Here is a 25,988-nt window from a genome sequence, read left to right as displayed (position 1 = left end):
TCTGTTTTCTAGCAAAATGACGTAAAAGGCCCCTCACTAGAACCAAGGTCTGATTAACCTTTGACCTATGCTACCCAGCTACCCCCTACTCTGTGGATATAAACAGCTCATTCTAAGGTAACACAATAATTATTATTGTCAGGTGACTATACACTGATGAAACCAAACATCTAAAAACAAAACAAAAAACAAAAAAAGATAATTTAATATACATAATATATATTTTTAAGTCCTACTCAGCTGTATAATCTTTTTTGTTTCATTCCAACCAGAAAAAGAGAAGCAAAAAAACAATCTGATTAACCATTTCCATGGTCATTCAATGTAAATACTGGATTGCTGTGGGGTTTAAATCACCCTTCTCTTCCCCCTTCTGACTGAAAATTCCTTCCTATCATTCTGATTATTTGTGGGGTATCAAACTCCATACACATACATAGTTTACTGACTAACAAATGGAGAGAAAGAAGATAAATAAACTATATATATAAATATTTTGTAATTTCACGGTTATGCTGTCATTAATACAGCCACTCCTCTATTTATTCCATCCTCTGCATTGATTGTTATTTCCATTTGTGGAAAGCACTAGATTTTCCACTGAGAGTGATGATTAAAGTTTTGTTTTACATCTCTTGTATTACGATCTAATTGTAGAGAGAACAGATGGCTGGAAAAAAAAAAATCTAATGTCACTTTGTGAAGATGTATAACAGCAAATTTGTGCCATTGCATAAATTGCTCAAGCGTTGTTTTACATTCTGCTTGATCATGCTTTGATGTGCATCAGCAAATGGCACAGAAACCTGAACATCCACTTGCACAGATTGTAATAAACCAAGCTTAAATATGGGACGTTGAAACAAACTTTTTTTTGCTGTTTCCCCAATGAGCAAAGCACTATTCCAAAGCACTATTTTGCCTCTATTGTGTGTACCTCCCTTACAATTTCTTTTTTTTTTTTGTGCTAGTGTTTACTCCTGTGTCTTGAGGACTGATAGAACACAGAATGAATGTCAGTCACAGTGGTTTGTCTGTCTGTCTGTTACCAAATGACTCGCTGTCTGTTTCCTGGACAGTTAACACATAAACTTTACAGCTATAACAGTGATTCATCTGTTAGGGAATTTGAAAAGAAAAGAAAAGAAAAGAAAAGATTCTAAAAAAAAAAAAAGAAAAAAAAAGACATTCAAATATTGAGGAGATGTAGATATGTCTTGTAAATTCTGCTCTTTTATGGGGAAATATCTTTTCCAATAATTTAAATCTTTATATATAAGGATTAAGAGTTGTTTAAAGGTTGGTTTTAGGAAAGATCTAGGTTTAGTCAAGACAGGAACTGAATGTCAGTCAATGTAATGTCCCCTCTACACATAGAAATAAAGCGTGTATGAGTGTTTCACACTGTGTGAGTGGTCCCCCAGTGCAAAGACCGATCTCACACACACACACACACACACACACACACACACACACACACACACGCATATTAACACTTTGGCAGAGGCCAGAGCCAATCTTCTTGGCAAAGAAGTGGCCAATCTGGCCAACGGAAGGGGGGAGAGAGTGGGGAGGAATAAAAAAGCTAAACGAAGGCGCTGGAAAATGGTTTTGACATTTCATTCTACCCATGTGTCATCCGTGTGTGTGTGTGGCACGGAAACACATTGCTATCAGAGTGTGATTCTGGCGGCATACACAGTACCTGCATGCATAAACATGTGGAGTTGTACATGTGTGCACATATGCCAATAACTCACACTCACATTTATATTGTACATACATATAAAAACAAACAGACACACAGTTATTTAATCTTCATAATTCAGTCACGCACTAGAATTTTTTGTTGTCACTTTGTCATTTTACAAACCATGACCACTTATAATTAGGACTGGATATGAGTGGAAAGTGTTCAGTACTGATACCTTCAATAGTGGTTCCTACTTTATCCGATACCACTTTTCTAACAAAAAGATTTCAGTACATATTACAGAACAATTCTTGAATTTTTTTTCTGCTCAAGGGTCTGATCAAGCAGTAACAGGTGGACACATTTCATGTTCAACAGTCTCTGTCATGTAAGCAGAGTAACTTACATGCATGTATTATACATATTTGAGTAGGTATTTATAAGCACTTCAACATTATGTATAACAACATTTGGGGAGATAAAATTTTTTGATGAAAAAGTCAAATTACTGTTTGGTAACACGTGGACTTTAAATGGATATACATTTTTTAAGCTTTACACAAACATTCTAAACATGTGGCTCTCAACAGAAACTGATATCAAGTTGAACAAAACCTTTTCGATATTATGTTCAACTTGTTGCTTATTTTCATATCCAACTATTTTTTTTTTTCTTTTTACGTTTTTATGTTGTGATGCACATTGAGTCTGCCTTTTGCATGAAATGTGCTCTATAAATAAAGTTGAATTGAATTGAATTGAACTACGCTGAAAATACATTTTGGAGTAAATTATTGAAAAGTCTGTTTTATTGACATGAGAATGAGATAACGTGGACAGGTTGCCATAGTAACATGTGGATGACTCTTTACCATTGTATGCATCACCCAAAATGTTGGCTTATTTAAAAAAAAAAAAACATTCAGAAATAATCACAATGCTTTATTTAATGTATTTAATACTAACACAGTGTTATTTACAACTTGTGGTGGTCCATACGGATACAGGTAAATTACAAATATAGATTAATTTCTCTGTAACAGTTCACAGATAGTCTTTTTAAATGTGACAGATTGAATAAATTTTCACATTTTTTAGATATAATTTTAGCATCAATTCAAACTATTTTTTTTATGTCTGAGGCATGGGTATAGTGTAAAAAGTACAATCGATAAAATTGGTTGTAACTTTTGTTCTACAACTGGTATTTTAAAAAGGACAACAGTTCCATAAAATAGAGAACTTTAACTTTAAAAATGAGCCCACTTGATAAATGATGTGTGCAAATTTACTTTATCATGTTGACGTTCACTTTCGCTTGATCGGACCCTCAAAGCATTTTTATAAGTTCAAAAACAAGCCTTGGAAATGCACTGTCCATTACAGTGTGTTATCAGATATCAGTTGGGTGCTTGACTATCAGAAAAGATAGACCTGTTTAACACAGTCTGAAACTTGTTAAGACTATATCATTTTTTATCAAATTATAAAAGCTGTTAACTCATGCTACACGCATTGACACTCATTGCATTTTTTTTTTTTTTGGCATTTTGCAAACATAAAATGGCTGATGATGCAAAATGTACCACTGATCCTATAAGAAATTATAGTTACTGAGTAAAACAGTTTCCTTACCAATGGAAGTTGTAGCTGGAACTGGCTCTTTGGACACTGTACACCAAAACAATAAAGGAAGAAAGAGACGTTCAGTCACAAACAGAAATAATAGCAACTGTGATTCACTGTAAAACCTCAGAAAATAACATCGACATCTTTATAAACACATTTTGACACTCATTATGCTGATGTAAGGGAGTATCTAAGCAACCTTTCTACTGGGGTAAACAAAAAAAAAGCGTAAAAAAAACCCCCAAAAAGTACATCTCTCCCGGTTATATTCATGTCAAACACTTCATTGCAATTACAGTAACATGGATAATTTGAGGGAAAAAAAAAGCATTCACATTTAGAGGGAGAAGTTTTTAGCTGCAATTATAGCTGCTGGCAGAGACGTGCATGTTCACAGTAAGCAATGAAAAAAAGCCAGATTAAAGCTTCTACAGACATTATGTGTGTGCGTTTGTGTGTTTAACTGTTACCTGAGTAGTAGGAATTGAGCAGGGATTTGCTCTGCAGTGTCTTGCTCCCCTGCACAGAGAAGGAACAGGGAGACGGGGAGGCTAAAGGGAGGGTAAAGACGGAGGGGAGATAAGATAATGAGGAGACAAGTACAGGAAAATGAGGAGTGGACAAGGAAAGAAGTGGAATGAAGGATGTGGACAAAGGACAGGGAGAGTGAAGGTAGAAGGAGGTAGAAGAAGAGGGAAAATAAAAGGAGGAAGAAGAACAAGCAGATAGTGAAGACATGAGAGACGAATGAAACAGAAAATTGTAAAATGAAGAAGAGGACAGACGGAGATAATAAGTAGAGTTTAAAGGACAAAGAAAGGGAAGGATGAGAGAGATAAGAAGAGAAGGAAGAGAGGAACAGAGTTAGGTCACTGGCCTCATCTACAAAACATCATAAATCTTCAAAGGACACAATTAACAATGAAACTGTACACAAAGACCGATCAATACTCCATATTCAACATCAGCGGAACAATCCAATAACACTAATGGCACCATCACTGCCCCTCATATTGAATCCCAAGCATAAAAGTGGTTTTGTCTGAATAAGTGCACACTTAAATCTGACACTTTCAATATCAGTTCAATATATAAGACTGATATTATGGATTGGATGAGGAATGGAGGTTAAAGCAAAGAAGGATGGAAACATGAGTATGTGTTACATGTCTGCACTTAGCTGAATTTTATTTTGTTTTCTTTTTCTACCCCCCTCCCCTATAATTTAAGTGGAGAGCATTGTGTACTCACGAAGCTAACTTAAAGCAAGTATTAAAGTAAAACTGTCTGCAGTTGTTGTCGGGTATTGTGTTGTTTATCAGCTGCGGTGTCTGCATCTGATGCTGTTCAATGTTCATTTTTCTGAGTGACTCAAATCTCTAGAACAGTGTTTCCCAACCTTTTTGAAGCATGGCACAAATTTTACATTAGAAAAATCCCTTTACTATTCAATTTATTGAAAAATAATGCACATTTTCTCTCAATTTACTTCCTAAGTGTGAAACCTGGGCCTGTTTAGTTGAACACAAAGCTGATATTCTTGCAGGAAGAAAGACACACACAAATCTTCCTCAAGATTCGGGGGCAGGCAACATTGTCATGGGCTGTTTGGAACAAGAAAGCTGAGAAGGCTGCGTCAGCGACCCTTGAGACGGACCCCCCAGGTTCCCGATTGAGGTCTGTCATGTCATAGTATGGGAGGCATATCCCCCCCGCCCCAACCCAATACCCGAGGTTTGCGGGCAACCAGTTATTCTGTGCATCACTAGAGAGGGGGTTTATCAACACAACACACCGTATAGGTGGTCACTTTCCCTTTTATTTTGCAAAATGAAACAGGAGACTGTTGTAGAGTGGATCATCGGTGTGTGCAGTCGTATGCATCTATATCACACTGCTCCCTTACAGTACCAATCAGATGAAACTGGATAATCTTCCACAGCACACCTGATGATTTCTCATGGCACACTTATGTGCTGTGGCACACTGGTTGGGAAACAATGCTCTAGAATTTAGAAGGTTTTGGAGTTGTTACACACTACATATTCTTTCTAACTTCAGATGCAGAATTCTACACATTCTGCACATGCCTGTTATTTAGAATGTCAACATATCTGTACTTCATATCTACAATTTGTGCACTGTTGACTTTTATTCTAATTAAAACACTGACGGAGACTCAATTTATTTCTTCTGTATGATTGTTCACTTGTCTTAAAGGAGTGATATTTTGCTTTTTTAAATGGAATTATGCATTTTAAAACACCTCTCTGTGGTCTACATAAACTGTAAATGCTATGCTTGGGTCTGAATTCTTCATTAATTCAACTCCACAGGTCTATCTTCAACCCTATTTCTGAGTAATGACACTGGAAAGGTTGTTTTGAGAACAGTCCCTTTAAATGCACATGAGCCACGTCACACCCCACCCCCTCCAGGTTGATGACTGTCTCATTCAGGCACTTGTGTTCGTTAATACAACCAACATTTTAGGTAACTGGCTTGAAGTTTTTACATATTTTCAGTATGGACTACAACCACTGCTGTTGACAAACAATTACCGTACTTTCTGGACTATAAGCTGCTACTTTTTTTCTTATTTTGAACCCTGCGGCTTATACAGCAATGCAGCTCGAGTATAGATTTATACAGGCTAAATGCCACCAGGGGGCGCTCTAGCAGGAAGTGCAAAAGTGAGAGACAGGTGCAAGAGGTGATGAAGAGGAGAAGTTTTAATCTTAACTTTTAACAATCATTTTGCGTGTCATGCACAAACCCTCATCATGGAAAACACATGAAGAAATGCATATGATGCAGCTTTGAAGTTAAAAGCAACTGATGTGTCTGTCTAAGAAGGAAATAGAGCTGCAGCACAGAAGTGCCATTGAGCAACAATGGAGGAGAGACATAGAAGGTGTGTGACGGAGCCTTTGAGGCTGTTCAACTCCAACACTTAAGTAGACGACTGCAGTGGTTTCAATGAGGAGAAGGAAGATGAAGATACAGATCAATGATTTTTCTGGGTTTCTGAGCCACCCGTGTTCCTGCAGTTTTACTGCTGTGTTACAGGCACTGTTTGGAAAAAAGCAGTTAAGGTATGGAAACAAATATTTAAATAATCTTTCTGTTTACCATCTTTCTGTGTAAATATCTCACATCACAACGTGGACACCTGCGGTTTATAGTCAGGTGTGGCTTATATTCCGGTGCGCCTTATAGCCCGGAAAGTACGTATGTCGTACTCTGAGAAATGTTCGTCGGAAGTCTTGACCTTATATGTGCAAATGTCGTAACGTAACTAGTTATAAAATGTAACAAATTAAGACGGCTTTAAAATGGGTAGTAGAAGTTCACTTGATTTTTGCTGGAATTAATATAAAGATAGCTTTGTAACACCTGGAGGGTTCAAATTCAAACTTTTTGAACTATTAGGGTCCAAATACACAAATAAATGTACCAAAGACTAATAAAAGTGGCTTTAGCAAAATATGACCCCTTTAAATGAAGGCATGATGGAGTAATGGTATGATGTTTGCTGAGTTTTTTTGACAGAATATTTTTTCTGACCTTTTCCTACAACAACCAACAGTGGTATTCATCAAAACTAAGCTACAGCTAATCGTTCTCAAATTAGAAGAACATCATAAAAGTCCAAATAAATAAAAAAAAAAAAATGGGAAAAGGAAAAAAAAAAAGATAGAACCTTTTTAACACACTTTACAACAGAAACTGTTTCTTTTGTATGAATCACAGTGGTCATCGACATCCCCACCTGCAAACAGTGAACAGAACAAACACACGGCCATTATAGTAGTGTTGAGCGACACAGAATATCATTAGTAACAAATGTGATTCACCACCAGGTCTTGCTTACTTAAACAGTGACCGATAGCTTCATCATGGCTGCACATACTGTTAACGCACACACACCAACCACTGCAAGAGGTCTATAAATAAATAATATGTAGGATAGACACAGACACACACATACACACAATAATTTGAAATCCAGAGGGGTTGCCGGGAGACAGACTGTGACATATTATATGCTAGCTAAGCTTGCTCAATAATCCACACTAGTTATCACAGGTAGCCTTCGCACATTTATCTAGATGACCTGCAGCTACTTTATATATGCATGTGAGTGTGTGTGTATGTGTGCTTACCTAAAGGTGTTTACATACATTTGTACTCATTGTTATTAGGTTTTAAGCTCCACGGTCAAGGTCAGGTTAATTTCTATATCACATTTACAACAATGCAAAGAGTCCAAAGTGCTGTACGAGGATATAGGTAAAAATACAACATAAAATAAAATTCATAAACATATATAGATATAAAAGATATACTAAAACTGATAAAGATAAGATAAATAGTATCTAAAAATACAAACAGAAGATAAAATAAATGAAAAGTCACACACTTGTATTAAAAGCCAGTACAAATAGATGTGTCTTTATAAGAGATTTAAAATGATCGATGGACTGTGGACATGTGATATTTAGGGGCAGAGAGTTCCAGAGCCTTGGCCCTGAACAGAAAAGGCTCTGTCACCTTTAGTCTTCTGGCAGGTTATTGGTACGTCTAAAAACACCCAATTTGTGGATCATTTTTCTCTGGCTTGAATGCGCACAGTTAAAAGCTCTGAAAGGTAAAAGGTGGTGGTGGTGGTGGGGGTGGGGGGGTGGACCATTCAGGCACTTAAAAACAATCAATAAAATCTTAAACTGGATCCTGTAGGTGCCAGGAAGCCAGTGCCGTTGCATTCTGGACCATCTGCAGCCGGTGGATGGAGGACTGGTCCAAGCCATAATAGAGCCAATTACAATAGTCCAGTCCAGACATGATAAATATGAACAACATGCTGGTACTGGTTTATGGGCAGGTATGGCTTCACCTTTGATAAAAGACGCAGCAGAAAAAAGCTGGTTTTAACAACAGAAGAAATGTGTTTGTCAATTTCAGGTTAATGTTTACTCAGTCATCATCCACTAAGAAAATACAAACAATGAGGCTAATAGGGGTTTTTCACGCATGACCCGGAAACGGTTTGAAATGACTCATTTTGCGTATCCTTTCTTCCGGTTTACTTGTCAACAGTGGCTGAGGAGCCATATTGAAGTGTCACTGCTGTGTGCCCCAGTGTACATCGAATTTACAAAGGCAACTATATTGAAGTTTACACGGTTTTTCTTCAGATTTAGTTGAGAAGTAGAAATGGGTGGTCGCAATTCATCAAGATGAGGGGCCGAACTTTAGAATTCGATCAGGAAGTACGTTCGCGTGTAACAGGCGTCCTGAACACCGCCATTTCAGGGAAGAGGATTAGCAGGGAAACATCAGGGATATTGTGAAGGGAATGCAACGGCACTGGCTTCCTGTCACCTACAGGATCCAGTTTAAGATTTTATTGTTTGTTTTTAAGGGCCTGAATAGTTTGCCCCACCCCCGACCCCTTACCTTTCAGAGCTTTTAACTGTGTGCATTCAAGCCAGAGAAACATACAAAACACAGATAATAAATGCTGATAAATTACTTAAGAAAAGTTAAATATAGAGAAAAATCAATTTGCAAACTGACATAAAAGTAGCACTGGGTCTTTATGGGTTAAAAGCCTGGTTGTTCTTTGGTGCTTTAGTTTGTTTCTGTTGTTTTTTTTCTCTCAATAGTCTAATTATCACCATTATTTATGTCTTTATTTTATGTTGTTTTTTTTTATCTTTTACTTGCTTATATTGCTTTTTATTACTTCCATAAAGATGTAGCTCTTTTATTTGATCTCTTTTAGTTTTTTAATTGTGCTTCTTTTTAAGCCTCCCATCATTACACCTTGAACTGAACCTCTGTGTTTGCCATGTGCTTTATAACTGCAGCTAAAAACACAATGTCAAACAGGAAAAAATAATGCCAAATACTGAATCCAGTGATTGCAATTTCAGTAATGTCTTCAACAATGACAGTACTGATGATTTCCTGATGTGAAAATAGCAAGGAGCTTGAATTTTGCCTAATTCTTCTTTTACCTTTTGTTTACTCTGTTTTCCGGTACAATGGTCCAAATTACCCTGAAGCAGAGAATGTCAGCTTCATCTTCTCCTCTCTCACTCGTCCTTTCCTTCCTCCCTCCTCCTTCCTTTCATCTCTCCTCTGCTCCCCTAGTCCTAATACCCCCCAAACACTATGATAAAATACCCCCCCTTTTCTGTGATAAAAATCCGTCCTGTCTCATGCATACCAGTGCGTGTATGCTAATGTGCCACAAAAAAGAAGCTCAACTTTAATACAGTGAGGAGTGCACCTGCATACCAAAAGAAATCTGCTTTGACAGCAATGTCCTGGGCACGATAGCTGGTGACTGGGTGAGAATGCAATAACACAAAAAGGTTATTTGCCCTGCGAGGGTCCATCCAGCAAATATTACTGGGTCCCCTACATTGTGTCAGCATTTTTCTGTGTCTCATTAGGACTGAGCCTGGATCTGTGTGTGTTTTTAGAATAATCCCCATGTGATAATGCACCACCAACTCTGAAAGACAGACAAAAGGCCAGACTATTTTATGGCAAAAAGTTTGTTCCATTCAAAGCAGTTAAATAATCAAACTTGCACTGATCTAAAAAAAAAAGAAAAAAAAAAAAGAGGAATTTCACCTTAAGTTTTGACAACAATGGGAAGTTTACAATATCATGACTATTTCTTTACACCTACTGGTTCACAAGAGGAGAAGTCTGCAGCCTTTGTAGAGGAAGTAAACCAGATATTCTAGTCATCGTTGGAAGCAAAAAAGAATCAACTGACGCACCTTTAATACCTAAAGCTAAGCATTTATACGTATGGGGGATGAAAAATCCCCCCTCTGGTGGCATGGCCCTGGATTTTGCATATCAACTACCCACTCCAACCTCCTCCTGCCCATTGAGGAATGGCATAAAAGTAGCTGATTTGTCAAAAACAAATTACTTTTCATAAGAGAATCAAGCACTGATTGTGTTTATAGAAAAACATAATGTAGAGGGCATTATGTTCTTGAAGAAACATAATTGGGGTCACACTTATGTTATAATGAACATCATTTCCTGATGACAGGATTGCCAGAGAGAAATTATCTATGCTGCAAATGTTCATGTTTGGAATAAAAAGCAGGGAAAATGTCAGTGTTGAAAATAGCCAAACTTTAGCATACATCTAAGGTCCAGGCGAAAGTGGTCCCCTTTAAGTGTTTCCGATGCAAAAACATTATTGTAGGACAGAACTGCAGAGTGGACAGTTAGAGGCAGAGTGAAGGCAATTATGGTCAGCATTAGCTTGCTACTTAGTCCCTCTCCAATACCCCTGGCTTTCAACCGCCAAGCGCTCCCAAAAGGCCAGCCTGACATTTTCAAGAGAAAAATGCCCTTCGGAGAGGCCCTGTCTAATTACCCAGGACATACACACACTTCACAAAGAAATGGGAATATGCACCAACATAATGGCAAGAAATGAAAGTCTAGCCAGGCTGACTTTCACAGGATTCTGGCTGCACATGTGCAGTATGAAACCCCTATATCAGGTGCATGCATTCCACTCAAAATAATATGCATATAAGTTTATGTACTTCCATGACCATCTGAAAATGGAATCATTCAAGCATCACAGGGCAGAGAAAGTTTAGAGGACAAGGTGGAAAATGATTACTGCAGCACTAAGTTAGATGGACTCACCCTGCTGATACTGGTCAAAGACAAATACATGGAGAGTTTCATTAAAAAAAAAATCATACATTAATGACAAATTCCTTTTTCTTTTTTTTAAAGAGGTATTTTGAAGTAGAAACTAACAAAATGACTGAACAGAGATTCAGAATTCAATTGTTTTCAAAGGTTTCAGCTTGGTCATGTGCAGGTATTTCCCATTCTATGCTGGTCAAATGTACATACAGGACAGTAACACAGATGTTGGAAGTTGAATGAGCACTCTGTCTCTACAGCAGTGGTATCAGGCATCTGCTACTGCTATGAGGTGTATATAGTGACACACAGGCAGATGCAAGTGATCACCCTTTTTGATAGAGGTAATAACACCGACATTCATATTCAGATTGATTTCATTTTCAGATACATTCACATATCTTTATAAGAAGGTCGATCAGTCTGTTCCTATTACTTTTAAAGCATGGTATCTCAGGGAGGACTTGATGGAACATCTTAAAATCTGGCCCAATTTTTTTTTTTACTCAAGACTTACAAATAAACTGAAAATAGTTTGGTGGCCAAAAGTCAAAGGATAGAGTTGCTGCGACGTCTTATCTGTCCTTTTTTTTTTTTTTTTTTTTTTTACATCAAGAACACCTTGAGGGGATTTCTTGAAGGTGTTTTTCTTGAACTCAAGATTATACTGATTGGATTTTGGTAGTTGCTGTGACTTAACAAAACTGTAACTCAAGATTTGATGCATCTGATCCAATTTATAGTTGTTGCCTGCTTCAGTAACCTGGAGAACTTGAGGAAAAAGTGAGAGAAAGTCCTGTAATCTAGAAAATATAAAGATAAGATGAGATGAGACAAAATAAGATAAGATTGGTTTAGATTAGATTAGATTGCATTCGATTCAATTAGATTAGACTAGATTAGATTAGATCAGATAGATCAGATTAGATAAAACTTTACTGATCCCTGATTGAGGTTCCAATAGCGGCACAACACAGAGTGTACAGTACAATCAATATTATAAGAAAATAGTAATGCAAAATAACTAAAAAAAAAAAAAAACCTTTGTGAAAAAAACACAGGCAGATTTTACTGGCAGATATATAATAATGATAGAAATATTCTGTTGTTTCCAGTATGAGCTTGTGAGCATACTGGGGATGGTTCAGGTTTAGACAGTTCTCAGTGATGGTGCCAGGTACAGAGAGGCTCAGTGAGAGCATGGTTTAGACTTACTGAAGCCGTTGAGATCCTGGTTGGACGTAGAGAAGGGGTCATCTTTGTGCAGGGTGCTGACTTTGGTGGTGCTCTTATCGGCAGTGGTGACCGGACCCATCTCCCTCTGCTGCGTGGAACTGCTGGCCGTCTCCTTCTGCTTCTTTGCCAGTTTCCTGTTGTGGGATGAGCACACAAACATACAATAAAAAAAGCCATACAGTCACATGTATAGATGTAACATACACAGAAAACCAAACTCGCAAACAGACACATGAATGAGAATCCATATGAAGCACCCAGTCACTTGTAGATACACAGACACACAGTGTAAAACCAAAACAATTAAACAGGAGATGAGTTTTTGTGAGAGGGGGAAAGAACTTTTCTATTAAATGAGAGACAAAATCTTCATGAGGTGGTGGGTTTCATGCATTGTCACTGGGACTGAATATTGGAACAGTTTACCACTCAACATAAGAGACACACAATCATATGCCTCCTCCAAATCATAACTTAAACAGTGGATGAAGGAAAACCAAGCCTGTGATCATCAGTAGATTGTCCTTACTGTGTTGTTTTGCAAGTTTTTATGATGTTTTGTCTTTTGTCAGTTGTCTTTCTTGTCACCTGCCAAGGGACTACAGATGGAAATGAACACTGTTGCTACAATCTGGCATATTTACAGCTGCAATTGTTGTAGATGTTCATTAATATGCACTGTCTCAAATAAACAAATAAATAAATAAAACATGTCCAGAAACATGTTCTATTCTAAATTTTAGTAACAAGTAACAAACATTTTAGTGCATTGCCAACAGAAGCAGGAAAGGAGGCCATCAGATGAAGAGGCTTCAGAACAAAGCTCTACAGCTATATAAAGAAGGCCAAACATCAGTATCATCAGTGGCCCTTGGTGACCCCTGAGACAAAAATGTCTTTTGCCAGTGGTCCATAAGCTGTGATGCTGTTCCGTATCGTCACCAAATCGAATTCAACATTTGAAGCATTTTATTGTCATGTGTACAGTAAAGAAGCAGGCGTCCCTGCAAAATGATAATCTTACTTTGCCATCTACACTGAATGCCAAGAGAATTTAAGATGTATAAAAATAAATAAATAAATAAATAAATAAATAAATAAGAAGCACTCGGAGAGCGCAGACCTCCGCCAAGGCTGATCAGTGCCCCCCCCCGCGGGCCCCCCCACCCCCGATCACCACCAAAATTTAATCATTTCTTCCTTATCCCATTTCCAACAAACCCTGAAAATTTCATCCAAATCTGTCCATAACTTTTTGAGTTATGTTGCACACTAATGGACAGACAAACAAACAAACAAACAAACAAACAAACAGACAAACAAACAAACAGACAAACAAACCCTGGCAAAAACATAACCTCCTTGGCGGAGGTAATAAATAAATAGAATAATTTAACTAGGAAATCAAAACAAATAAAAAAGTTGCATTTGAGCATCAAATACAAACTACTAAGTATATATATATATATATATATATATATATATATATATATATATATATATATATATATATATATTTACATAAATGTGCAATGTATGAGTAATTGTGCAAACTGTCAGACATAAATGCTATGTAACGTGCAAAACTGCCTGAGATAAATGCCAGCGGAGAAAGATTTCTCTCACCCATCTGTAGTAAAGGTTGTATCTTTTGGATGAAGTACTTCACCGAGCCAGCAAAGTTTTAAACCATGATGGCAAAAGACCAACTCTTAATGTCTGCAAATAGTAATGGATAGAAATGCACTTAAACTCCTAAAATGTGCAATATATTCAGATGGAAATATGTGTATTGATGGAAAAAAGGACAAAATAGTTTGATGGGTTCTCCCAGTATCCCCTGCCAGATTTCCTTTTTTTTTTTTTAAAGGTGCCCTGCCACACATATTTCATTACTTTTGTGGTAATGTCTGAAGTTCTACAATGGACTTGATTTGCGCCAGTTCTCATGAATATTCAATATGCTATTCTGGTTGACGCTGATTGGTTAACAGCTAGCCAATGAGAACCTGGCTTTTCAGCATCCTTTACCCTGCGCAACAACTAGAGGAACTGGCATAAACCAAAGTGAAACTTAACATGCTTTGAACGTCCGACTTCTGGCTTCTATGTCTCTCTTGTACGGCGGACCTTGCACAGAATTTTCACAACTTCAAACCTATATCCACTGGACCGCCTTCACTGCTCTATGGGCCCCCCGGGAATGCTGGGCCCCATGAATTTTCATGTTTACCCCCCTTTACAGTGCCTCAGCTTGCTGTATACGAAAACCGTCACTGAGGTAGACAAATTCTGTGGGCGTGGTCTCAGCCGGGCGAGCTCATGAACAGTAATGAGCTCAGGTATTAACACATCACACTGACTAGCTTTTCTAATTGACCTTATTTCTACACTTATTTCTTTTCAGTGGCAGTAGCAGACAGAGGAGGTAGTGGTTCATTTTCAAATTCACTCCATAACACAAACACCTATGGACCTAACATATTTTTTCAAAATACAAGTAAAAAAGGTTTTATGTGGCAGGGCACCTTTAAAGAGTGTCTAGTGGTAATGTCTTCTTTTTAACTTTTATATGATGAGATTCCTCATTTCTCCCTTAATATTAATATTAATAATAATAATAATAATAATAATAGTAATATTACACCTAACAAATCTGGAAGATTTTACAGGCCCAACAAACACATGGAATCTGTGTTCCATGTCTATTCTAAAGTACAGGATGTTAAGGAGTTTTTCAGTCCTATCCTTGGAATTCCAATGTTACCTATTCCTGCTTAGGTCTCCCCTGGTTAGGGGACACAGGGGAGTCATTTCCCTTCAAGGCCAAAGGTGCTTCTCCTCCAGAGTTAACTCCCAAAAACTCCATCATGGTCAAGAGGATAGGGACACAAGTACCAGGGTTTATACTGAGGAGGGGCTTTATTTTTGGCAGCATGCACCCAAGTTTGACTGTACTTGTTTAGCCTAAACCAGGGGTTGGCAACCTGTGGCTCCGGAGCAGCATGCAGCTCTTCAGCCTCCTTGTAGTGGCTCCCTTTACTGCGGTCAAGCCAGCCGCAATTCTCTACTGCATGGTCAAGCCAGCCGCAAGCGTTTTTCTTGTGCGCTACTCATTCAACAATTACGGTAGATGAGCTGAATGGAGCGAATGTGCCAACAAAAGTAAGGGCTCATTTATGCTCGATGTTAAAGAGGCAGACGGATGCGGATGGGGGGTTCTGTCCATCCTTTGTATATTACTCACGTAATTCTGTCCGTTTTCGGGGAGCTTGGGGCTCTGGGATGTGAACCAGACGGAGAATATGGAGCAGTACAACTGGGGACTGCGGAGGCAGTGTTTAGTTTTGAAGAGAATCATTTCCATAAATAGCGATACTTTTCATAGAGCGACTGTATGAGTATGAGTACTGTGTACTTTTGGAGTAATCCTCAACAGATTCCCTTCCAGGCTACAAAAGTGTGTTTTTTCATCTGAAATAAGCTTTAAGACTAAATTCAATGATGAATAAAATTACTTTTTCCAATAAGTATGTCGTGAATTTGGTATTTTTGGTATTAGTCCTTCATATACTATTAACACATATACTATGAACTATTTTTACTGTGTACTTTTGAAGTAAACATACTCCAGATTCCCTTCCAAGCTTCAAAAGTGTTTGTTACCTCCGCCAAGGAGGTTATGTTTTTGCCAGGGTTTGTTTGTTTGTCTGTTTGTTTGTTTGTCTGTCCGTTAGTGTGCAACATAACTCAAAAAGTTATGGACAGATTTGGATGAAATTTTCAGGGTTTGTTGGAAATGGGATAAAGAAGAAATAATTAAATTTTGGTGGTGATCGGGGGTGGGGGGGCCCACGGGGGGGGCCACTGATCAGCCTTGGCGGAGGTCTGCGCTCTCCGAGTGCTTCTAGTTTTCATCTGAAATAGGCTTTAAGACTAAATTCAATGATGAACAAAATTATGATTTCCTAAAAGTACCTCATGAATTTGGTATATTTGGTATTAGTACTTCATATACTATTAGCACAAATACAATGAACTACTTTTGCTATGTACTTTTGGAGTAATCATACTCAAAAATCCCTTCCAAGCTACAAAAGTGTTTGTTTTTTCGTCTGAAATAGGCTTTAAGACTAAATTCAATGATGAATAAAATTATTTTTTCCAATAAGTACCTTGTGAATTTGGTATTTTTGGTATTAGTACTTCATATACTATTAGCACAAATACTACGAAACACTTTTACTGTGTACTTTTAGAGTAATCATACTCCAGAATCCATTCCACACTGCACTTCTGTTTTGTTGTATTCAGTGGTTGTAACAGATAAAATATAAAAAAAAAAGATTAAAACTTTTAAAAGTTTATAAGCTCTGCTATTTTTTGAGGCTCCAGAATATTTTTTTTTTGGCGGAAAAGGGGGGCAAAATGGCTCTTTAGATAATAAAGGTTGCAGACCCCTGGCCTAAATTAACTTATTTGCCCTGGTCGCCGTCTCCGTCCCTCAACACATTCACATGTACTGCAGGCATCAACAATGCACATCAGCCACATACATGCATTCACACACACACTGAACTACCTCCATGCAAACAGACACATCTTATAACGTCAAATACGAGTTTGGAAATGCTGCAGGTTGTGAAAGTATGTGATGCTGATCCAGAAAAAGTAAAATGATCTAATTCAGATATCATTCATTAAAAACTGTATTTGGCGTAATATCAAACACGTCACCTAAGATTAATTTTCTAAATGACTCATCTCAGCGTGTAAACAAGCAGTGACACCAGTGAATGCTTGAACATCTTCACTAGATTTGATGCTCACAGCTGTTGAGAACAGCAAGTGAATCATCCAGAATGACAATAAACCATACTTTATTGTCCAGATGACGCCCATTCAAAACAAGAGGAAGACATATCTGTGACCCTCAGAAATTCAAGCAAAGGACAGGATTTTTCAGAGGACTTCGAAGTTGTAAAAAGTGATGAGACCCAGTGGGGATGTGTTGACATCACATACGCCAGCCAAGATACGTCAAAAGTGGTTTCATAATGGTTTTGTAACTGGTGATGAGACATCCCTTGAGTGAGGTTGTATTTTATGTTCTTCCTTTCTTTTTTTTTTTTTTTTTATCATTGTTCGCATGTCACAGCTCCCATCTGTTGGGCATTTCCAATTGACTATTTTAAGTCCTACTTGAACCTTCAGTATCAAGTCCATTGAGACAACAGATGGCACAAATGACAGTGAGCCATAACAATCTGATATTAACCAGTACATCCACCGCAGCTTTGTGGGAAAACTATCATAAATTAAACATTAACGGTCCATCCCTGTATTTATCATGTGAAAAAAACACCGCTCCGTGAGTCAGAATGGATCCATGAACCTGAATGCTGCTGGTGATCACTAACACTTCAAGTGCTGATGGAGTTTTATGCTTGTGTTCACATTAAGGACTGGATGAGGCATGGTGAGGCAGCTTTTCAGCATTGTGCTCCTCGCCTATGGAACAGCCTGCAGGGGAACCTCAGGGCTGCAGAGAATGTAGCCATTTTTAAAACCAGGCTCCAGACCCACTTCTTTCGATTGGCTTTTAACTAATACCCCTTTTTGTCTTATATCTTAACTTCCCATTTCTCTTAGTTTTTTAATTTGACTTTTAACCAATGCTTCTGTTTTATCCTCTTAATGTTTTATAGTTATATTATATTTATATATATATATATGTCTTATATTTAGATTTTTTTAATCAATGCTTTTGTTTTTTATCTTTTTAATGTTTCTTATTTATATTCTCCAATGTTTCATCAGAGGGGGCCCTCTGCGCCGGGGGGCAGCTGTGGACTCTGGGGTCTGCTCCGCCCTGGTAGGTGGGGGTCCCTGCCGCCACAATGCGGTGGCAGTTGGCCCTCTCTCACTGGTCAGGGTGTGGCACTGTGTCAGTGGCGCCGGGTTACCTGGGTCGGTGGCTGCCCGCTGGTGCGGATGGCTCCCTGAGACAGCGCCTCCTCTTTTACTTTCTGGTCCTCTCGTGCTCAGTCAGTCTTTTTAAGTGTATGTGTGCGTGTGCTTGTGTGTGTGTGTTGGGGAGGGGGGGGGGGGGGGGGGGGGGGGGGGGGGGGGGGTCACTGATTTTTTAATTTATATGTAAAGCATTTTGTGCTACGTTCTCACTATATGAAAAGTGCTATATAAATAAAGATTGATTGATTGAGTGATCATCCAAACCCCATATTTTGAGGCTGACTATATGTATCTACACACTGTAAGAGATAAGACTATGGCTACGTTCAGAGTGCAGGCAAATGGGGCCCAAATCCGATTTTTTTGCCCATATGTGACCTGTATCTGATCTGTTAAAGACAGTTTGAACAACAGAAATCTGATTTATTCAAATCTGATCCAGGCCACTTTCATATGCGGTCCTAAATCCGATATGTATCTGATATTTTGAAATGAGACTTCAGTCTGAACGGCCAGGTCCCATTTACTGACCTTTATGTCATTGAAACGCGACAAACGTCACAATTCTATGCCCCAGGAGTGTTACTTCCGTAAACACAGTGTGTGCCTGTGTGGTAACGTATTACATCAGGACCTCTTTTGCGCATGAGGGTCACTTCAGGGTCGCATTCAGTTCATACTTAAAACTGATAGTTGCATTTAATGTGTAATATGAACAAGCACACAAAAAACTCTAATTTCAACAAAAGATCCATATGGTGCATTCAGACCCGCTGTCTGAACATAGCCTATGTTAAGTTAATACTTAGTCAATAAATAAATGCAGCATTTATTTCATAATAGTGGGCTAAAAACTGTTGAATTACACACTTATTTAAAAAAAAAAAAAAAAAAAACTGTTCTTGCCCACCTGGGCAGTGTTTCCTTCAGACCCAGGTCCTCTACCAGAGGCCTGGGAACCTGAGGGTTCTGTGCAGGATCTTAGCTGTTCTTAGTGCTGTGCTCTGATTGAGCTGAGATCTCTGACATTGTTCCTGGTATCAGCTGGAGCCATCTTCTCAGCTTGGGTGGTCACTACCCCTAGTGCCCGATCACTACATTACATAAGAAGACAAAACATTTAAATAGACCTTTTAACCTCTTAATATCCACTTTTTTTCATGTAGCCTTAAAAGAGAACAAAGGGAAAGCGAACATCTGTAATATGTGAATAAAACACAGCCTACACTACATCCTACCTATCATTTTAAACCTTGCTTAAATGTAACCCTAATTGGAACAGTAGCCCCTGCATTCCCAGGAACTTACTTACCTGAGTAAAAGAACTTTTTTTTTTTCTTCTTAATTCTTAAATGTATTCAAATGAGACTCAGTCATTTGGAGTTGCCAACCGATCAAAGTCCCACTGAATTTCTTTAGAGCTTATTTGGGATACGTTTGATGAGGTCCAGGCTGTTTTAAGTGTATTTGTTGAATATGCACTTCAGCGTATTCAGGGGGACAGATTACAGCAACAGACTCGTAGGAGCAAGGCCAAATATGCTAGCTCAGCTTGAGACAAATAGCGTATTTGGCAAATGGACCTTGGTGTAAAGTAAAAGTTCCTGGAAAAGTTCTTGTGGTGGAAAAAGGGGCAAATGTGTAAATTAAATCTGAAGTCTGCTCCATGGAGTTTAAGTCCTGTCTGCATATATTGCCACTGATTCTGATTGAGAAACAAATCCTTCAATGACAATATTTATGTGACTGACTACTATGATCCGAAATTTAAGGACGTTTTAGCTCTACTCCAACAAAAACTCAACCTCTCAGGTCTTTTATTAGTTTCTGTACTTTACAATGCTTTCACATGCCAATGTGTTGTACCTCTTTTTTGATTATATTTGAGCTAAAACTTACTTTATTAAGATTAATTAAAAAAAAAAAAAGTACTCAAGCAGATGCTCAGACCACAGTGATCCATGAACCAGGATGCACCCAGTGTGCACAGCAGAGTTTGCTGACCCTAGTGTTTGCTTTGCCAGTGAACAGCAGTCATACATCACTAATACACATATCAGAGTAACATATCGCTTTAAAGAGCATGCTTTTATTTTTTTTTATTCGAGCTGAATCACATAAAGTTCAACAAGAAAACCTCCTCCAGAATCCACCAACACAGACTTTAAGTTCCTTCAACTGTTTGACATCTAGTCACGAATCGCCATGCAAGTGGCTGTGTGTACGTGCGTGCGTGCGTGTGTGCGTGCAGACATTGGCAGGTGAGTGGATCTGCTGGATGTTCAGTTTTATCACGTGTGTCAGAGTATACGTGTAATACTTTCCTCAACACACAACCCAGTGAGTGGGACTGGGAGTGAAGGAGTCAGTAACGATCCTTATACTGTTTATGTGCATGAGTGAATAAAACAGTCCTTCCTGCACAGCCACTAATGAAGACAAATTAGAATCAGAATCCAATCACTCTTTTCTTATGTAGAATTAATTATGTCCTTCCTTGAGTGTCTAATAAAGTTTCTTTTCGCAAACATTAAAGTTTAATGAACTAGTTATGGGCTTAGTCAATCTTGTCAATGAACAAGTCATTGTGTATTAAATAAAGATGGTCAAATGACAGCTGGTACAGAAAGGCTGAGGATTAAATATATGTAGAAATAAAACTCATAACCACTGCTTAAAAATCTGTCTACAGAGCTAATTACTTTGTATTCAACAAAAATAACTTAATGTTGCTCTCTGAGAAAAGAAACCTTCAATCTCAACAAGACTTATAACGGAAGCAAAGGTTAAATGTTAAAGGTTAACTCCTTTCATTATCCCCACAGGGAAAAACAGGTATTAGCATTGACATTAGCAGCAGCACTTAACACATCAGGAGTAGTGAGCTGCCACTGAAGGTACTCAGGGACCAACTCCAGACTGTAGCCAATGGTACTGAAAAAAGAATTAACCTATTCATACCTGCTTTTGAAACTGGAGAACCCAGAGAAAAGTCATGTAGCGTGGACAAAACATAAAAAAGCCCTGGTCTGACTGAGAAACTGAACTCACAACCCCCAAGCTCTGAGACACCACTGGGTCATCTATATTATAAAAGCCAAGTGGCCTCTGAGTACGTGTGTGTGTTTCTGTGTGTGTGTGTGTGTGTGTGTGTGTGTGTGTCCAGGGTTTCACACAAAATCCGGACAGAGCTGACTGCTGCAGTTTGGCATACTTATGTATTTTTGGTCAAGGAAGACAGTAGCAAAAATAGCAAGTTGATAGGACCAATATTCTGGGAGATATTAGTAATTTTAGAAAACAATAATCTTACAATTACGCCGCTATGCCCAGAACGCTTTTGCAGTGACTGCTGGACAAATGCAGTACAGCATGTATAAACACACAACAGCATAAAAATGACCACATTATATCCCCACAGGTCAATGCACTAGTATGATAATAAAATAGAAACAGTGGCAAATGTTTAATGCATGCAAGCGCAAAGGACTCAAAAGACTGGACCGAGCCATAGTATTATCACCTACTGTACTTCATGAATTGCCATTTGGAAGTTCTTTGGAGGCATAAGTGACCAAAAGACCGACAGAGCAGAGCTGGCAAAAGCAGAGGGGTTTGAGTAGATAAGCTGATGCTAAATGCTAACTTACTGATAGTGGACCATCTGTCAAGTGGTGGTCCAAATAAAAAGGAAAGGAAGGAACAATGAGAGAATTTTTTTGAAAAAACATGACCCATGATTTTCCATGAAGATCAGGGCCATTACTAATAAATATCCATCTGATGTACTTGAAAGAAAAAATCATGTTTACAGACAAGGTAATGTCTAATGTTGATACTAGCTAATGTGATGTTGAATGCGAAACTAAAATGAGATGAGGCGATTTCAATGAATGATTAACATTATGCTGCTGTACATGTTGTATATTTAAATGTATACAAATGAGCTCTACTGGATTACAGTGTTGTAAATAATCTATTTTATCCAGTGTTACATTACACTAAATGAAATGCACATTTGGACATTGTTGGAAACATTTAAAATAATCTCAGTACACACTAGTTTTAAGTCAGTAGCCTGGTCCTTTTTAGATATTATAACGTAGAAATATTATCTCTTGTATTTTGCTGCTCAAATTAGTAACATGAACAAGTTAAAAAATCTACTCAAAGAGGAAGTTCATCTCTCAATATTGACATTATAAGGCGCATTATCTGTGTTTACAGTATTTCAAACCTCAATATCTGTGTGTTGTTGTTGCATTGTTGTGTGCATGTGTACAGAGTCCTCCACGGGTCGGGAAGCAATAAGCAAGAGGTCAGATCCCGATCCGAGATCTCCTCTCATCCCTATCATTCCACTGGCTCAAAGAACAGTGGAAATAATAAGTCTGTGTGTGACAGAGAGATATGCAGAGAGCGATGAAATTAAAGCAGTATTGTTGTGTATTAGTGTGTATGTGGGATCAAAATGATAAGCCACACTTGCCCTTGAGTACTTAAACGATTCAGCCAAGAGACAGAGGAATAAAAAATAAATAAATAAAATAAAAATGAGGCCAGAGATGGAGCAGAGGGCAAAAAAAGTGCATGAAAAATAGGAAGGTAAATATAACATCTTAGTAATAAACAAGGTAATGAAAAACAGGAGAGGCACGGAAGGAGAGGGACGTGAAAGTGTTAAAGTGTGGGATGGAAATGTAGGGATGGCCAGGTAACCCCCCCACCCCCCACCCGTACTCCACCACCAATTTACGGGCAACGAAGCCTCAAAAACCTCCTGTGTGATTGGAAGCTTAGAGCACCATATTCCCAGCTATCTGACTGCACTGAGAGAAAGTGGACAGGCCAAGAGGAGAGGAGGGATGCAGAAGGAATGGAAGGAAAAACGGAAAAGCTGAGGAGGCAGAGAGAGAGGAACAGAGAGGGAGGGGGAAAATGAAAGCAACCAGGGGGAGAGAAAAGGGTGAGGAGGGTGAGGATTAGGGAGGGGGAATAAAAATTGAAGAAAAAACAAAGACAAAAGCAACAGCAACCAAGTTGTGAGTCATCCTCCTACCCACCTCCACCTATCACACATTCATTCCATTAATGGACTCGTTTAAATGACAAATTCCTCGCATATTGTAAGTGGCAATAAGTACGACATAATCCCTCTTTAATGAATGTCACGGTTGCAGTTCATTAAGCACTAAGGTTACCCCGCCGGGTGCCGACCGCAGAGACAATCATGGACTACTTTGTGCCCTCAACAACATTAATTGCAGCCCATTTGATGTGTTGTTAATGAGTGACGTGTGGTGGGCCTCTTGTTTTTTTTCGGGAAGGGGGGCGGTGAACTTGAAAAGTTTTGTTTCATAACTAATGAAACAAAAAAAATGTGAAGTGAGGTGAAGCGGTGCCACTTTGGATGAAAGAAAAGCTTTGTTAATTGTTCATTTTTATATGTTAGCTGTCATGAGTGCTTGAAGGCTTCATTTCATAAATATTGAAAAGTATTTTGCGTAATTCATTAGCAAAGTTCATCACTTGGTATCTGAGGAAAAGGTAAAGGACACAATCTAATGTTTTTATCAGTTTAACTTCAGTCTGATGCAAGTTCTTACATTTGAAGTAACAGATACGCTTGTGTGTGAGTGATGGGTTTCTGCTTGTTTTTTTGTTTTTTTTGTTTTTTTTTACCTATTTATTTTAGCTGCTTTTATTTGTATGTTTATCGTAGGTTTTATATTTGATGTACAGATTGGATGGCACTTTTAAAATTTGTTGTACTTGTTAGTATGACAATACAGATATTCTATTCTATTCTATACTATTCTATTCTATTCCTCAGAACACATTCGAGGTGTTTCTATGTTCTACAGCCTTAACCTCCAACTCCACTACATCTCAGAGGTAAATATTGTACCTTTTACTCTTCTCCATTTGTCTTACAGCTTTACTTCCTTTTCAGGTTAGTTTTGTTTTTTTCATCCCTTCCTCCCCAGTCAAAACCATGTGTGTCTGAATGTGTCGATTTTCAATGTTTGTCTTCTTTTATTGGCTGACAAGATTCCACTTCATTAAATAAATTCTTACATCTTGGAGTAGCTGGGAAATGCATTTTTTTGTGCTGATAATTTAATGATGATGGAAATAAGTAACTGAAGAATAATTATAGTGTTATGTTAAATACCATGCATCAATTACTAGTATTGCTTTCTGGCGTCTGCCTCAGTAACCTCATGTACTTCTCTACTGATAAACTCACAAAATTCATGGACATCACTACTGATAAATTCATGGTCAGTTCTGTTTGCAGGAGGAGATGTTGTGGCTACAGGGAGCTGAGACCTTGCATTCCAACAGATACACATCTCAGACCACAGTCATGACACTTTGCGTAGCACACCCCAGTAGCAAGGCATGGACTGACAGTTGGCAAGTCACAGCAACGGGCAAGGTCCAATCAGAAGACAGAGTCGAATGACGTTGAGAAATTCCAACCTATTGTTTGGGGTGGAGTCACCCAAGAAAACAACTGTCAACCACACCTGGAATTTAGGGCTTTTTGCGACTCGAGTTCCTGCATGAGCTCTTGTCGAGAGAGACCAGCGCTGATTTTTATATTTTACGTGTGATCAGAATAAACTCTTAACTCAGACCAAGATGCATCCTGGACTCATCTTTGGAGCTTCCAATCAATGAACACAAAAGACTTGAAATTAAAATTAAATGTTTTAATTTTTTTTTTTTTCAACTTATTTATTTTTATTTTAAATTTCTTAATTTTTTAATTTTTCTTCTTATATTTGCATTGTTCATTCATTTGTGGTTTTTCTACTTGTCTTTGTCTCTGTACTTGCTTGTTGTTTGTTGCTGCTGTTAACTGAAATCTCCCCATGGTGGGATAAATAAAGTCTGATCTTATCTTAATCTGAAGTGTTTGCTTTGGTTATAGTCATAGCTTTTATTTGCTCAGGGGTTCACCTTCTTCAGACCACTTTTGGTTGGTACTAACCACTGCACACCTGGAATACCAGAACACATAGTGGCTCTGGTCGAAGTAATTCAGATCTTAATGCTGCCAATTTTGATGCTTCTACCACATCAACTGTGATGATTAAATGTATTGACTTTTATCAGATTAGCGTTCACATTTTTGGACAAAACAGCCCACTTATTTTTTGTGTTTATTTCCTGATAACTAAGAGTACAGATGGTTGCATTTTGACCACTGTACATCAAAGGTCAAGGTTTGAAAAAAATTCCTCAAATTCCTCTTTTTTTAACATGGAATTTTCAAAACCCGTACCTTGTCACAACTGAACTACTCTTCTAAACTAACTACTCTAAAATAACACATACATGTATAGTGTCAAACACTAAAGCTAAAACCGTTCAAAAGGTTAATGTTACATTAGACAGTTGACTTTTGTACTGAAAGTGTTAAGTAGAACATATGGATCTTCAGTGATATGACTTAAACATTTTTCACTGTATCACTTGATTTACTGACAAGTTACTTAAAGAAAACTTGGTTGATACTTTTTTTCTGTTTTTCTATTTATCTAAATTGTGTAATTGTTCAGGCATTTAATCTTACCTTCTTTTTCTTCATTTCTTTCTTTTCTTCATTCTTTTCAAGAATAAAGTTTGTAAACTCGTCAGACTGAAGTTAACATCACTTTTTTTTTTTCCTTCTTTGTTATTTTACCCTGGCCCCCAAAAAGGAGGCAAGGGTTATTGTTTTTTGTTTGGTTTGGTTTGTTTG

General features: G+C 38.0%; 1 protein-coding gene across 7 annotated transcripts in view; it reads right to left on the bottom strand.

Annotated features, from left to right (window-relative positions):
- The window catches only part of ptprt (protein tyrosine phosphatase receptor type T), a 625,436-nt gene that overhangs the window by 138,098 nt on the left and 461,350 nt on the right, over nt 1-25,988 (bottom strand). For all 7 annotated transcript variants that reach the window (XM_030135306.1, XM_030135308.1, XM_030135311.1 and 4 more), the window contains 3 exons: nt 12,242-12,396; nt 3,793-3,873; nt 3,329-3,364 (listed from right to left, as the gene is read on the bottom strand). In XM_030135306.1, coding sequence (XP_029991166.1) covers nt 3,329-3,364; nt 3,793-3,873; nt 12,242-12,396 — 272 coding nt within the window. The remainder of the gene's footprint in view (nt 1-3,328; nt 3,365-3,792; nt 3,874-12,241; nt 12,397-25,988) is intronic.

The sequence above is a fragment of the Sphaeramia orbicularis genome, chromosome 5 (genome assembly GCF_902148855.1).
Source record: "Sphaeramia orbicularis chromosome 5, fSphaOr1.1, whole genome shotgun sequence".
NCBI classification, from domain to species: domain Eukaryota; kingdom Metazoa; phylum Chordata; class Actinopteri; order Kurtiformes; family Apogonidae; genus Sphaeramia; species Sphaeramia orbicularis.
The sequence above is the reverse complement of the archived record's forward strand: the minus strand, read 5'-3'. Positions and strand labels throughout refer to the sequence as shown.